This window comes from Muscardinus avellanarius (genome assembly GCF_963383645.1).
Source record: "Muscardinus avellanarius genome assembly, chromosome: X".
Lineage (NCBI taxonomy): Eukaryota > Metazoa > Chordata > Mammalia > Rodentia > Gliridae > Muscardinus > Muscardinus avellanarius.
Window position 1 is genome coordinate 109,499,366 of NC_137792.1, and position 17,196 is coordinate 109,516,561.

General features: G+C 38.2%; 1 protein-coding gene across 1 annotated transcript in view; it reads right to left on the reverse strand.

Moving 5' to 3' along the window:
• TEX11 (testis expressed 11) overlaps positions 1 to 17,196 on the reverse strand; it is a gene marked incomplete at both ends in the record, with an annotated part of 284,756 nt that overhangs the window by 5,192 nt on the left and 262,368 nt on the right. The window contains 5 exon segments of the mRNA XM_080718988.1: positions 7,653 to 7,706; positions 7,708 to 7,786; positions 8,960 to 8,983; positions 8,985 to 9,066; positions 10,526 to 10,651. Of these exon segments, the coding sequence (XP_080575114.1) occupies positions 7,653 to 7,706; positions 7,708 to 7,786; positions 8,960 to 8,983; positions 8,985 to 9,066; positions 10,526 to 10,651 (365 nt within the window).

The following is a 17,196-nucleotide window of genomic DNA, read 5'->3' on the forward strand; positions in this document are numbered from 1 at the left end:
GCTCCGTTCCAGGCCTCAGAGGCCCCAGCACTGGCCTTGCCTCACAGCAGGCTCCAATCCCAGTCTCGCTGGCCCCGGCACTGGCCTAACCTCTCAGCAGGTTCCAAACCCAGCCTCAGAGGCCCAAGCACCAGCCTTGCCTCACGGCAGGCTCCGATCCCAGCCGCGTTGACCCTGGCACCGGCCTAACCTCTCAGCAGGCTCCTATCCTGGCCTCAGAGGCCCCAGCACTGGCCTTGCCTCACAGCAGGCTCCAATCCCAGCCTCGCTGGCCCCTGCACCGGCCTAACCCCTCAGCAGCCTCCGATCCCAGCCTTAGAATTCCCAGCACCGAACTTGCTTCACAGCAGGCTCCCATCCCGGCCTCACTGGCCCTGGCACCAGCCTCACCCCTCTGCAGGCTCTGATCCCCGCCTCGGAGGCCCCAGCACCAGCCTTGCCTCACGGCAGGCTCCAATCCCGGATTTGCTGTCCCCGTCACTGGCCTCCCTCCACAGCAGGCTCCAATCCGAGCACCCTCTTCACCCAGCAGGTTGTCCCATGTTCCCGAGGGTGTGTGGTAGTAGCATTCTGCCTCTGGGGTTATTTCTTCAAAAGTTCCAGGTGTATTGCATCAGATCTCTGCCTCCCCTGAGTATTGGCCGTTGACATTGCCGCTGCCTCCACCATTTCAAATCTTTCCCAAGTTCTTTTCCTACACTGCATGTTGTCCAGTGTTCCTAAGCATGCACAACGGTAGCATTCAAACTTTGGGGTAATTTCTCCAGAAGATAAGGTTGGTTGGATCAGATTTCTGCCTCTCCCAAATACAAGCCTCCACCACCATCGTGGCCACCGCTGCCAACACTGCCTTTCTCCTAGTTATCTGCTAAACTCTCTCCTTACAGGTGATGTCCAGGATTCTTAAGGATGTAGAGAAGAAGCAGTCCTCCTTCGTGGGGGATTTTTTCCAAAAGTTCCAGTTCAGTTGGATATGTTTTGTCTGCATCTCCAGTATCCTGACTGCTGCCGCTGCCATCTTGACCCCTCTCCGATATTTTTCTTTTCTTTTTTTTCCCTTTTTTTTAAATAAGAGAAGACTGTATGTGTGGTTTGAGGAGGTTGTGAGATCAGGCACTTGGTAGCAATGCATTTTTTTCTTTCCTCCCTTCCAAGAGCAGAGTCCAACAGCCTCACTGCACAGAGCCTCCGGGAACTCGGGCTTGGCCTCCTGCTCAGCGCCATGCCTTCCCAGGGGTAGGCATGCCTTCCCAGGGGCCCGGCGTGCCCCACACGCCTATTCTGGGCTTCTAATAAGATCCCAGGGGATGCTAATGCTGCTGGTCCATGGATCACACTTTGAAGATCAAACTCCTAAAGAATGTAGCCTAGGAGGTGAATCACCTTAGCTCCCTTGTAAAAGAAGAGTCTGCTTTCTTCTGACCTTTTTCTTGGTTACACAACAGGTCTTTGTGATTCTGGTGTCAGCTATAAGGACTAGGTTTGGCCTTTAGGGGCAGCTTCCCTCTCCCATCATTATCTATGTTTCTATATAGTCTTAAAAATAAGCCAGGCAATTTCTACTTCCATGCGTTGGAATAGATGTACTCATCCCTAATCCTCCTTTAAGTCCAACTGTACTCATCCCTATTCCTCCTCTAATTCCAACTAAAGTCCTGGACAATATACATCAAACCAACATAAGGAAACTGAAAAGTAGAAAGAAGTAGGAAGACTATTTAGGGGCTGTGGGACCAAGGATTCGCACAATGCTGGGTTTTTTCTTTTACTTCATATACTACACATGTGGTACTGGAGATGCCAACAAGCCCAGCCCCAAAACGATGCTCTAAGAAGAGTACAATTTCTCTAGCCACGGACAAGTAATAACAAGGAGTCCTGGACCTCAAATATCAATGGAGGCCAAGTGGGAAACTTTAGTTTTTACCTCTACCTGGAAGTAACAATACTCAGCACCTTCCCTGCCAGTGGTGACAGTGAAAGCTAGCTAAAACAAGATTTAAATGAGATCCGGGGTTTCATGATATGAAAATGTCTAGCTTTTAATAAAAAAAACCCTCATTACATGAAGAATTGATTTTCAAAATGAAAAAAAAAGACAACCAACGGATGCCAATACTGAGAAATGTTATAATATTTGACAAGGATTGCATGTGTCTGTGTGTGTAAGTATGTGTATGTGCGTTTTACTGGGGAATGAACCAAAGGACATTCTACCCACCCTTTTTTAATTTTTAATTTTGGAACAGGTCTCACCAAGGCCATGTGCTGGCATCAAACCTACAATCCCCTTGCCTCGGCCTCCAAAGAACTGGGATTATAAGCATGTTCCAGCACTCTAGGTTCTGACAAGAATTTAAAAGATACTGGCAAAATGCACGTAAAACAAAATTTACTCTCTTAACCATTTTAAGTGTATCGTTCACATTTACACTGTTATGCTGCTATCACCATCCATCTATCTATCCATCCATCTACAGTAATGGTCTAATCTTGCAAAAGTAAAATGTTATATCTGCTAAATAATATTTCCTCTCAGTCCCAACCAACTACCAGTTTTTTCCATCGTTATGAATTCATCCACTGTTGGTACTTAGCATAAGTGCAATCATACTGTATTTATCCTTTTGTGACACATAACAACTTAATGAATCTTTAGAGAATTATGCTGAGCAGAAAAAGTCAATCTCAAAGAAGTTTGGTACTGTAGTATTCCAAGTCTTAAGATGTACTGTATCATTTTATTTGTATAACATTCTTGAGATGACAAAATTACAGAAATTGGTAATAAAAGAGTGGTTGCCAGGGTTTAAGACTGGATGTGGGAGAGAAATGAAGGGGGGTCATTATAACAGGGGAACAAGAGGAATCTTTGTAGTGATGAAAATGTTCTGTGTCTTTGTTGTAATAATGCCAACACCCTGCTTGTGATACTGTACTATAGTTTTCTAAGATGCTATCATTGGGCAAAGCTGGATAAAATGTATATAGGATCTCTCTGTGTTATTTCTTACAAGTTCATGTGAATCTACAATTATTTAAAAATGATTTTTTGTGGTACTAGGGATAGAAGCCAGTGACATTTTATCTCGGAGCTACACTCCTAACCCCATTTTATTCTTTTATTTGGAGACAGGGTCTCACTAAGTTGCCAAGGCTGGTTTGAACCTGTGATCCTCCTGTATAAACCTCCCAAATATTGGAATTACAAATGTGAGCCACCACACCTGGCTCAAAATAAAATTTTAATTAAAATTCAAACAATTTGTGTCCACTTATAATAGTCTAGAAGCCAGGTGAGGTGCTGCACACTTGTAATCTCAGTACTTGGGAGTCTGAGAAAGGAGGATAGCAGGTTTGAGGACAGTCTCAGCAAGTTGCAAGACTCTCATCAACCCAAAAATAAAAATACAATTTGGAAGGGGATGTAGCTCAGAGACAGAATGACCCTAGGTTCAATCCCCAGTAACCTCCCCCCAATCTAGAATAGACATACTATAGAGTACATAGCTTGCCTGCTTAAGTGTATGTCACAATCCCCACACTCCAGGCTTTTTCATTGGTACTATCTTCTGAATACCAGTCTGAGCCTTTCTTTTGAACTGAAATTTCTTAGCAAGAGCTGGTAAAGGTGTGTGTGTGTGTGTGTGTGTGTGTGTGTGTGTGTGTGTGCATGTGTGTGTGTGTGTGTGTGTGTGTGTTCGCTAGTGAAGAGACCTGTAAGTAAGGAACAATAAACAGGATATTTATGTTTCACTCCAATTCATATGTTAAAATTTTAACTATCAAGGTGATGTTATTAGGAAGTTGGGCCATCTGAAGGTGATCAGGTAATGATAGCAAAGCCATCATTCATAGGATTAGTGTCCTTTAAAAAAAGACTTCAGAGAGACACCTTGCCCCTTTTGCCATTTGAGGTTGCAGTGAGGAAGAGGGCTCTCACCAGAGACTGAACCAGTGCCTTATGGACATCCTAGCTTCCAGAACTGGGAGAAGTATATTTCTGTTAATAAGACATTCAATCTGTGTAGTTCTGTTACAACAGCTCACTCTAAGACAATAGACCAGAAGACCTAGGTTCTTTTCCTGACTCGCATTCATTACCCATAGATGACCTTAGCCAGATTGATAACTTGACTTCTTTGAAACTTAATTTTTTTCTCATTTGTAAACTAAGGATAATAATAGCAGCACTGTCTATAGGATTGCTGTAGAGGGTCATATGAGATAATGAAGATAAGAATGTTAAATTGTAAGTCCTGTTGCTGTGAGACAGGAGGATTTGTATTTATGTAATAGCCATTTTGCCAGTGGATGGAAGTACTTGATAAAGATTATCTGCTCAATAAATAAGGAATGAAGGACCAGTCATTAAAAACATCGATCAAGCAGAAGTAGAATTTTATGTCAAGCATGTAAAACAAAGTAGGTGCATAGCATGTTCAATCAAGCAGGAAAAAGCAACATACATAAGATAAAGAGCTAAGAGGATCATTAACTTAATCTCTATACAAAAAAGCAGACTATCCAGTCATGTTTTATGGGATGAGCAACAATGAGTGGGAAACTTGTTAGAAAAATAGGAAAAAACTTTATGCTCAGGCAACCTAAAAGTCAGAGAATTGGAACTGTAATAAGTCAGAATAAAAGTGGCAAAAATAAAACACTTGAGTTCGGACCTTATATAGTGACTATGAAAATCAACCAATCTAGAGTTACAGTACAATCTATTTTTAATTGTATTAGTTACTAAGGCAAATACACATGAAAGTCCAGATGAAGCTCATGGCTTAGCGATGGAATTTACTCTTCAAAAGACACTAAAGAGAAAAAATACAAAATGTTCAATGTCAAAGTTTTTCTTTTGAACTTAAACTCAGGCCATAAATCTATAGTTCCACAAGCATTGTAGACTTCTTTAGTCAATGCTAGTTTGTACCGGGTTACTATTGTGCTATATTATTCCATAATCTGTTGTGATTTGCAGATTTTTATTTGTATATGAAGAAGCAGTTTAGTACAGGGCAGTAAAGCTCCTTAGATATTAACATGGATGCAAATAATGACTTTCTGTGTGACTTTAATCTAACCTTATTAATGTTATATAGCTCCTTTATAATAACAAGGTCATCTTACATGTGTATGAGCTGTTAAAAGTTTACAACTCACTAATTATTTCCACTGATCCTTACAACTCCAGTGTGGGATGGTCAGAACAGGTATTATATTCATTTTACAAGTGAGAAAAACTCAAATCAAACAACAAAGGAATTATATCCATATGCAACAACAAACAAGCAAAAAACTATTTGTACCTTATCTCATACCATACACAAAAGTCCAGTCAAAACAGATCATGGACCTATATTTAAAGACTAAAATAAGCTCGGCGTGGTGGCGCACACTTGTAATACCAGCATTCGGGAGGTGGAGACCAGAGGATCACAGTTTGCGGACAGCCTCAGTTACTTAGTGAGGCCCTTTGCAACTCAGTGAGAACCTGTTTCTAAATAAAGAATAAAAAATAGGGCTGAGGGTATAGCTCAGAGGTAGAATGCCCCTGTATTTCATTCCCAGTATGACATAAATAAATAAATAAGTAAATAAATAAATGAATAAATAAAAGACTAAAATATAAAAATGCCTACAAAAATAGATAGAAAAAGATCTTTATAAAGTAGGGTTAGACATATTTCTTAGCATGACCAAAAACACTACCTAAAAAATAAAAATTGATAAATTAGACTTCATTAAATTTAAAAACTTTTGTAGGGCATGGTAGCACACTCTAGTAATTCTAATACTTAGGAGGCTAATACAGGAAGATAACAAGTTCGATGCCAGCACATGGTAACTTAGTGAGACCCTGTTTAGGAAAAAAATAAAAAGGGGTGAGGAGTATAGCTCAATGATAGAGTGCCCCTGGATTCAATTCCCATTAACACACACACACACACACACACACACACACACACACACACCAACACTTTCGCTTTACAAATGATGTTAAGTTGGACATGGTGTCACACATCTGTAATCCCAGTACTTGAGAGGCCAAGACAGGAGGATTGTAAGTTTGAGACCAGCCTCAGAAACTTAGCAAGGCCTTCAGCAAATTAAAAAGATACTATTTCAAAATAAAAATGAAAATATGCCTGGGGGTGTAGTTCAGAGGTAGAATGCCCCTGGGTTCATTCCCAGCTAACCAGCTTCCAAATACAATCAAGTGATGCCATTAAGACAATTAAAAGACTGAGAGAAAATATTTGCAAATCATATATGTAATAAAGAAGTTGTATCTAGAATATGTAATGAATTCTTAGAACTCAATAAAAAGCAACTTAACTTTAAAAGTGGGAAAATAATTGGATAAACATTTTTGCAAAGAAGAAATAAAATAATCAGTAAGTACATAAAAAATGGTCAATAGCCTTAGCCATCAAAGAACTACAAGTCCAATCAAAAAGAGCTACTTATTACACACCCACTAAGGTTATTAAAATTTTAAAAATGAACAATTATAGTGTTGGTGAGAATGTAAAGAAATTGGAATCTTAATGTACTTCTGCTCGGAATGTAAAATGGTGCCACTACTTTGGAAAACAGAGTACAGCTTCTTGAGAAGGTAAACACAGTTTTGCCAGAAGACTCGGCAATTCCACTCCTAGGTATATACTCAAGTGAACTGAAAATGCATATGACACAAAGACTTGTGCATGAATGTTCATCGTGGCATCATTTACAGTAGCTAAACAGAGGAAACAACTCAAATGATGCTTGCCTTAGTTGATACCAACTCAACTAATAAATGGAAAAAGGAAAGGTGGCATACCATTCAATAGAATATCAGTGAGCAAAAAGAATGAAGTGTTGATAATGCTACAATATAAATGAAGCTCAAAAACATTATACTAAGTTAAGTAATCCAAACACAAAAGGCCACATATTATATGATTCCATTCATATGAAATGTCCAGAAAGAGAAAAACTAGAGAGATAGAAGGCAGTTCTGTGGTTGCTTGGAACTAAAGGTAGGAACAAGGGTTGACTAAAAATGGGCAAGAAGAAACTTTTTGAGGTAATATAAATGTTCTAAAAGAACTGCACCAGGCATGGTAGCATACATCTATAATTTCAAGACTTGGGAGGCTGAAACAGGAGGATCACAGGTTCAAGGGCAGCCTTAGCAACTTAGACCCTGTTTCAAAGTAAAATAATAGAAAAGGTTAGGGATGTAGCTTGATGGTAGAATGCCCCTGAGTTCAATCCTCAGCACCAAAATATATAAAATTAAAAAATAAAAGCGAACTAGTGATAGTTGTACAATGCTATAAAGTTACTAAATTATACACAATGTGTCAATTACGTGATATGTACATTGTACCTTAATGAAGCTAGTTTTAAAAAAAATCTCTTTGAAAATACAAAATAATTCAAGATGGCCCATGGTGTTGCTCTTGTGACCTAATCCTTTGTATTGTGTTAGAAAACGTCTAACTTTATATTTCTTAAATCCAGATAAAACGTGTAGTGAATCACTACATTGTAATGTGAATTTACTCTGAAATTCATATCAGAAAGCATCATTCTACATAATTTCTAATATACAAGACAGTTCAGTTCTTTAAAATTAGGGGAAGGTTTAATATCACTATTTGACTTTCATTGTTGCTAATAGGGCTTAGAGCATCTTCAAAACTGGCCTCAAACTTCTTCCAAGGGACAGAGCTCCATACTCCATGTTCCATTTGGCACTAAAAGGTTAATCAAGTTGTGCATACATTTGCTGAAAATAAAAAAGAAAAATTATCCCATAAGGAAAGAACTCACTGGTTTCATGGCTAAGTAACACTTGGATCTCATCCAAGACTAAGAGCTTCAAAACACTTCTGTTATTCCCTTGGTTTTATCTGGCCTCCACCCTCAGAAGACATATATTTGAAGCTATAAGAGGGGTTGACTAATCATTGCTTTTATCAGGCCTATGGTTATCTTTCAGTCCTTTATAGTTTGCATGAAGGAGTTGTGGTTGTTTAGTTTATTTTATGTGCTCTTTCAATTTACAGACATTTAACAGCATCTTGCTACTTCCTCAAATGGGCAAGGGAATTGGGATTTGAATTGGGATGATTTCCAGGAGAACTGTCTCTCATGTCTCAGAACAGAATCCTAGACTGTAATAAAGTTTTTTTAGAGAATAATCACACAACATCTATTTTTCCCTATGTTTGGACATAGAAAACAAAAAAACTCTCCAGGAAATAACATTTATACAATACTTACTGGTGCTGGTTTTTTTTTTTTTTTTTTTTTTTTTTTTTTTTTTTTTTTGGTGGTACTGGGGGTGGAACCCAGAGGCTTTCTACCTCCGGGCTATACTCCCAGACCTATTTTATACTTGATTTGGAAACAGGGTCTCACTTAGTTGCTGACAGCCTCACTAAGTAAGTAGCTGAGGCTGGCTTCGAAATTATGCGATCCTCCTGTCTCAGCCTCCCAAACACGGGGATTACAAGTGTGTGCCACCACGCCCTGCTACTGGTGCTTTAAAAAGAGCTTAGAGAAAACCTGAGACTAATAGAGCAAAATGTCAACATGTGTCAAATTTGGGTGGTGGGCATATTGGTGTTTATTTTATTAATCTCATTACTTTTCTTTACCTTTGAAATATGTGGAAAGGAAACAAAGAAAGAAAGTTACTTAGCTTTATTATATACCTATACTCAAAGAAGCAACTTTCTCCCTTTTTCTCTTCTTTGGGAAAACCAGACTCCTTGACCTTATTGAATAATTCCTGGTTTGTAATGTAACTCTCAGTATGGAACTATTCATAGGAGGTTCTCTCTCCCATTGTTTTTTAAGTTGGGCCAGTTGATTATGATTGATGACTTAGGTCCTTGACTACAGTTCTTTTGGCTATCAAAAAACCTGGATTCGGTGACAGATTATATTTACTAACCTGTATTTCAAAACATCAATGAATCATTTTTTTGTGGAGAAATAAAGCCCTTTTTAAGGCCTTGTGAGTGGCAGAAGAACAGTGTGTGGGCATTTCCATCACCAATACTACAGGAAAGAAAGGAAAAAGTTTGTGAACCCCAGAATCTTCTGCAACACAGTTTGTACCCCAGGCTTCAACTTACTTTCTCTAAAGAAACTAGCCTTAAGCAGATGAATACCAAATAAACATAAACAAAGATTATTATGAAATCATGAATCCACAGATGGATGCATTTAGAAAAAGCCTCTTTTTTTCTAGGCATAGTAGTATAGTTGGATTGACAGGTGACATCCTTTCTTCAGCAAACATCAACAAAAACCTACTGTTTCTATGACTCTGCACACAGTCATACAGGTGAAGCAAGAATCGTATAAACCACGGCCAAGGAAGAGCATGTTAGAAAGAAACAGAAAGCAGCCGGGCGCGGAGGTGCACGCTTGTAATCCCCGCGCTTGGGAGGCAGAGACAGGAGGATCGCGCAGGTTCGAAGCCAGCCGCGCGTGCTGGCTTAGGAGACCCTGTTTCCAAATAAAAATGTAAAAATAGGTCTGGGAGTGTAGCCCGGAGGTAGAAGGGCTTCCAGTAACCCAAGTACCACTAAAAACAAACAAACAAGAAACAGAAAGCAGATAAGCAAAAGGCTACTGATGATAAATAGATTAAATACTACCATATAATATTTTTGCATCATAGGAAAAATAGGAAACATTTGACATGAGACTATCAGAGGTAACTAACCCTTAAACTTCCAGATACATTTAACATGCTTCTGGAATTGGAGTTCCAATATAAAAGGAGTAGTGGTCATCATCATGTGCTCATAAAGTATCTGCTCCATGATTCTAGGAATTCTGTCCTTAGCAAGAACAAGGAAGGGCAAATGTGACTGTGGTGTACTCAAAGCTATCTATTACCTCCAGTAAGCACACTCACCTCTGAGGAGGGTGAGAGATAAAAAGGAGGTGAAGGAGATTTCCTACAGCATAATCCCCCACAAGCTCTGAGCCCCCAGATCTCACAGCTCAAACCAAAATTTGAGAGTGGCAGCATTTCCAATATTGCTCTGTATAGTTCGATAAATTGCTAAGATACTATTGCCTTCAATCAGGGAAGCAATTATCATTTTTATCTAGCTGAGGAAAACCAACTTCCTGAAGTTTGAGCTCCCCCTATTGTGTAGTTACATAATTAAATCCCACACATAGAATAAATATGGGCACCTGTTATGAGCAATGCACTTCCCTGGAGTTTATAAGTCCAATAAATGTTCACAATTCTTTTCTATGACCCTAAGGAGATAATCATTTTATGGAGTGAAAAAGATAAATGTATAAGTGATTATGGCACAAAAAAAGCTTATGAACACCATTAGAATGGGAGAAACGAAGCACTATGAGGGAAAAATGCTTCTCATATGAAGGTGAGAAAGAAGAGCCAAGACAGAAAATAGTAGGGTGTAAATGGGCTCCAGCCTTACAAAAGCATCAACAGAGCTGGCACATGCAATTGTTTTGAGTATTTTACTTTCTAAATAAGGCCTCTCCCACACTGATTCCAGGAAGCTGCCCAGAGATGGATCGTTCATTTTGGCTTCAACTCCAAACTCATACAGCAGAAGCAGTGTCTCACACAGATCTTTTGAGAAGTTCCCTAAGAAAGAGGCAAAAACGCAACATTCTCTGTAATTCCGTTTCATTATTCTTTCCTGTTCTACTCTCTCTAACTGGGAGCCTTTCTGGTTGACGAAAATTAACTTTACTTACAGTTTGAAGGTCATCCCAGCCTTGGTAGACAGAACATACTTCTGGTACTGGAGACTGAACTCAGAGGAGTTTCACCACGGAGCTACACTCATTACCTATTTATATATCATTTTCCTCTCTACCTACCTATTATTTTGTGATACTGGGGATTGTACCCAAGTGCATTCTACCTCTGAGCTACACTCACAGCCCTATTTTTATTTATTATTTAGAAACTGGTGTCACTATTTGCAGAAGACTTCACTAAGTAGCTGAGGCTGGTCTTAAACCTGCCATCCTCCTGTCTCAGCCTCCCAGATACTGGGATTATAGGCATGCACCATTATTCCTAGCCCTCTTTATTTTTTATTTTGAGTCAGGGTCTCCCTAAGTTTCCAGAGCTGGCCTTGAACTTGCGATCTTCCTGCTTCACCTCCAGAGTAACTGGGATTATAGGCACACAGCACTGCAAACAGTTCTGTAGAAGGACTTTTAACATTTTGAAATGTATAAAGACACCACTACTTTCAGTACCCATTAGTACATTCACTACCACAGCCTACATTTTTTGGAAAACTTTTGCTGTGATGCTCCTAACTAGCCTGAAGAAGTCCTGCTGTTCTCATTAAGGTTCTAATTAAATTCCAATGTTTACTCACTTCCTGTGAATTTGCAATCCTGCACTCACTCTCATGGCTGAGCAAAACAGAGCATACAGTGCTGCAGAAACTAACAGTGGTTTTATTTTAAGCAAAGTGAAGGAGTGTTTCCAAACTATTTCATTCCATTAGTCAACAGTAATTTCTTGGGTATCAGCTTGAGAATAATACAATGTCAGAAGGCATACATCATACTATGTGGGACAATTTTTCTTCACTCTTGGTAGAGTGAACATTTAAAAAGTTTTAAGGTATAGTATACATACAAACTGAATAAAGTGCTCTCAAATTCAACCAACAGCTGGATGTATTTTCAGAAAACTAGGTTTAAACCCATGTACTTACTAATCCCAGATCATGATAAGAATAACTTCCAACAATTCAAAAGTTTCCCTTGATTTGTCTTACTTATTCTTGAACTTCATTCTTAACACACAGAAATAGAATTAACTTTTGTGCAAGGATAACCTCGCATCCTTGGAACTTGTTAAACTTGTTTATTAGTTCTGGTAACATTTATGCAGATTCTTTGGGATTTTTTTTTTTTTTTTTTTGGTGGTACTGGGGTTCCCGGAAGCCCTTCTACCTCCGGGCTACACTCCCAGACCTATTTTTACATTTTTATTTGGAAACAGGGTCTCCTAAGCCAGCGCGCATGGCTGGCTTCAAACCCGCGCGATCCTCCTGTCTCTGCCTCCCAAGCACAGAGATTACAAGTGTGCGCCACCCCACACGGCCTTGGGATTTTCTATATAAATGATCATGTCATCTACAAACACAGTTGTTTTTCTATCTTTTCACTATTTCTTAGTCAGCTGAGAGCTTGTATGTGGTGCTGAGGGTTGAATCCAGGGCCATTCTACCTCCTAGTTACACCCAAAGCCCTATTTTTTATCCTTTATTTTAAAACAGGGTCTCACTAAGTTGCAGAGGGCTTCACTAAGTAGCTGAGACTGGACACAAAATTGCGATCCTCCGGTCTCAGCCTCCCAAGTACTAAAATTACACTTCCCTGTAAATGACATAATTGTGTTCTTCTTTATGGCTGAATAAAATTCAATTGTGTACATATTTCATAGTTCTGCGATCCATTCATCTGTTGATGGGCATTGTATCTACCAAGATGTTTTTGTTTTTCTTTTTTAATTTATTTATCCAGTGCATTGATTTCACAGTGTTGAATCTGGGGAAAACATCACTTGGTTATGATGTAATATACTTTCTATATGCTCCTAAATTCAATGTGTTGATATTTTGTTGAGGATTTCTCCATCTATTTTCATAAAAGATATTGATCTGTAGTTTTCTTATAGTGTCTTTATCTAATTTTGCTCTCATAAATTCAACTAGAAATTGTACCCTCTGTGTATGTGTGTGCGTGCGTGTGTGTACATGTGTATTACATAGGTGCATGTGCAGTACAGTGCTCAAGATTGAATCCAGGGCTCATGCATACTTAATAAATGCTCTACCATTGAACTACATCCCCAGGTCACACTCTCCTTTTTTTCTGGAAGAGTTTATACAGGATTGATATTCTGTCTTTTTGTTTTGTAGAAGTTTTTCTGGCATTTTCTTTTTGGAAGATTGAGTTTAATTCATTTAACGGGTATAATACTACATATATTCTTGAGGGAGCTTTGGTAGTTTGTGTATTTGAATTTGTCTATTTCATCTCAGATTTCATATTCACAGGCATAAAATTATACATGATATTTCCCTTTTTACTCTTTTAAATATATGTAAAATTTCTATTTGTGGCTCCTGAAAATTTGTGTCATAATTTACATAGTTAGAAGTTTATCAACTGTCTTGATTTTCTCAAAAGACAAAAACAGCTTTGACTTCATTGATATCGTCTCTTGGTTTTTTTTTGTTTGTTGTTGTTGTTTGTTTTGTTTTTGGTACTGTGGATTGAATCCTGGGGCATTTTACCTCCGTGCTACATCCTCATCCCTATTTTTTAATCCTTATTTGGAAACAGAGTCTCACTAAGTTGTGGAGGGCCTCACTAAGTAGCTGAGGCTGGCAGCGAACCTGTGATCCTCCCATCTCAGCCTCCCAAGTACTGGGGCTACAAGTGTGTACCACCATGTCCGGCTTGTTGTCTTCAGTTTTAAATTTTATTGATTGGTACTCTTATCTTTATTCTTTTCTTTTTAATTGAGTTTGTTATTTTCTTCTATCATAAATTAGAGGATTAAATTATTTGAGACCTTCCTTCTTTTTCCAATTTAATGGTAAAAGTTTTTGATGATGCATTATCTATTTTCTTCCAGTTTTTGTATTGTGTTTTCATTTTAATCCACTTCAAAATATTCCTAATTTGCCATGTCATTTCCTCGGACCCTTTGGATTACACAAAAGTATGTTGTTTTGTTTCAAAATACTGGGACATTTTACAGATGATCTTGTATCATGAATTTATAATTTATTTCATTATGGTTGGAGCAATAGTGTGGTATCCCAATACTTTTATAACTCCAACACTTAAAAACATTGCAACGCTGGAAATTGAACCCAGGGCCTTATACATGCAAAGCAAGTGAGCTACACTTTCCTGTACTTTATTATTTTTTTTTGCTAGAAGCCAGGCATGGTGGTACATGCCTATAATTCCAGTACTTGGGAGACTGAGGCAGGATTGCAGGCTTGAAGCCAGCCTAAGAAACTTAGCAAGACTCTCAGCAACTTAGATCCTGTTTCAAAATAAAAAATAAAATAGGGCTAGGGATGTAGTTTGGAGATAGAGTGCCTTTGAGTTCAGTCCCCAGTACTGCAATTTTTTTTACTAAAATGTATCAAGCTTATTTCAATATCTACGTTCATTTTTTATTTAGAGCTATTGGACAATTATTATAACTTAAAATTCATTATCATAGGTGCAAAAACATTAATATACGATTAAATACTGCAGTGAATCAAGTTACTGGCCCATGTATCTATAAAAGTCATGTTTAACCATCCAAAGCTCCAGTTATATTATTTAACTGAAATATCACTTAGCTCTGTACTTCCAATAATAGCATATTCTCATTTTGACAGAATTCATCTTGTTCACACAATTGCTATTATGCTCAATAATTTCCCCCAATTTTAAGCCTCTCTTTATCATTTATAAAGTATAATTTGTGTTAACACTTCTTCTAGAATTATCAATGCCAATCTCAATATCATGTATGGGGAAGGGGAGGGAATAGAATGAGAGCTGGTGGGGAAGGGAGAAGCTCAACAAGTGCTGTAAGCATGTATCAAAGCTATCACTTTGAACTTCATTATGATGTATGATTACAATGCACCAATAAAAATAAAAAGCAGATTAAAAAAGAGATTTGAAACTTTAATTTTCAAAACAGTATTGCTGGAAGTGGTGGCCCACACTTATAATCCCAGTACTTGGTAGGCTGAGACAGGAGGATCTCGGGTTCGAAGCCAGCCTCAGCTACTTAGTGAGGCCCTCTGCAACTTAGTGAGACCCTGCTTCCAAATAAGAAATCAAATCTGGCTGGGGGTATAGCTCAGAGGTAGAATGCCCCTGGGTTCAATCTCCAAGTGCCACAAAAAAGTATAGGACACCACTACCATGAGTTAAAACAAAGAATAGAATAAAAATACATCTAGATAATCAGCAAGTTATCTGATAAGTCATTTGAACTATTTTATTTTTTATTTTTTAATTTGTTTTTTATTTTTATGTGGAACATATTGAAAATGGCATACATTCAGACAGTGCTTGGTGCCCTCCCCCCTGCTTCCCCTCCCCCTCCAAACAATGAGTGTCCAGGTTGACCATGCTACATTCATACTTTTACACATATTTGAATGTAGCTCCTTCATTAATCAACCTCAGCCTTCTTCCTCTCCTACCCTTCCATTCTAGCTTTGCTGAGGTTTCCCCTCCATTATCTGGAGTCCCTCTGGAATCCTCTATGTTCCCTAGTTTGGGCATATGAGAGAAAACATATGTCCCTTCTCTTTCTGTGCTTGGCTGTTCTCACTTAACATAAATGTTCTCCAGGTCTTTCCATCTTCTTGCGAATGACATGATTTTGTTCTTCTTTATTGCTGACTAGAATTCCATTGTGTGTTATTTCCCATAATTTTGCAATCCATTCATCTGTTGATGGAGACCTGGGTTGGTTCCATATTTTGGCTATTACAAATTGTGTTGCTATGAGCATGGGTATGCATATGTTACTGTAGTTCTCTGATTTCAACCCTTTTGGAAAATACCCAGGCAAGGTATAGCTGGATCATATAGTGGATCCATTCCCAGTTTTCTTTTTCTTTTTTTTTTTCTTTTCTTTTTTTTTGTGGGTCTGGGGATGGAACCAGGAGCATTCGACCTCCAAGATAGACCCCTGGCCCTATTTTTTATTATTTATTTTGAAGCCGGATCTCACAGACTTGCAAAAGGCCTCACTAAGTAGCTGAGGCTGTCCGCGAACCACGATCCTCCTGTCTCAGCCTCCCAAATGCTGGGATTACAAGCATGCACCACCACACTCGGCTCCATTCCCAGTTTTCTAAGGAATCTCCACACTGATCTCCATAGTGGCTAAACTAGTTTGCACTCCCACCAACAGTGTAGTTCTAGTTACCACAAGAAAAAACCACAACAGTTCCAAGGTACTACAGTGTTTGGCATTTTTACTGCAAGCTTTAAATCATATTGTTACTCTTCTCAACAACACAGCTCTAAGAAAATAGCAGTGTCCATAAGTACAAAAAACCCAGTTGGCAGTATTCTATGTAGTCAAGATAGTAAGATAATTCTTTATAAAATTAGGCTTAAAACTGCATAATGTCTTTATAATTACTACTCGTCTCAAAGGCTAAAATTGGAAAATGCAGAAATTAGAAGTACTCATTTATTGATATTGGATTCTGATTTATTGATAAGGAAGAAATGACTACATTCCTGGAAATAAATTATAATGATAAAAGATTTGATTAATATGTCCTATCATTCTTAAGCCAAAGTACACTTTTTTAAATCTCATTGTGGGTAATTCTGATTTTACCCTTTACTCCAAAAGGTGATTCTTAATCTCCTTTGTCTACAGTAGGACCCCATTTCAAACCACTATTTGAATAGAGCTCATAATCTAAAGTCCTTTGTTTCCACAGGATGTTTTCATTTCAGTACATAAGCTGCAAAATGACCAGTGACTAAGTCAGTTATAAAAAAATTTGCACTACAAGTTGAGTATGTCTTACTTGAAACTGCTTTAGATCAGTTTGGGATTTTTTTTAGATTTTGAATATTTGCATATAGATAGTGAGATCTTGAGGATGGGACCCAAGCCTAACACAAAATTTATGCTTCCTCTATACCTATGCATAGCCTGAAAGTCATTTTATCTAGTTTTCTTGACTTGTGTTTTGACTGTAACCCATCACACGAGATAGATCAGTTGTGGAATTTTCCACTTGTATCATCATGTTTGAAACTCAGAAAGTTTCAGAAAGTTACAAATTTTAGAGCATTTGGGGTTTTGAAATTTTAGATTATAAATGATTAACCTATATAATAAATGCTAATTTATGATGACTGCCAATATATACCAATGATCTTCTATGCTCAAGCATAAAAGTTACTATAGTATTGAGGTCAGAACATGATTCTTGCATATGGTCAATTTTCATTTACTAAATAATACTATCATGAAATTCAAAGAAACCTTAATTGGTTCTTCCAATCCTGCTTAACTCTCTAAATCTTTTTATGGTTGTACAGCATACTCATTCCTCCCATCCTTTTTAGTTGTTTAGTTTTTGCAACATTTTCTTT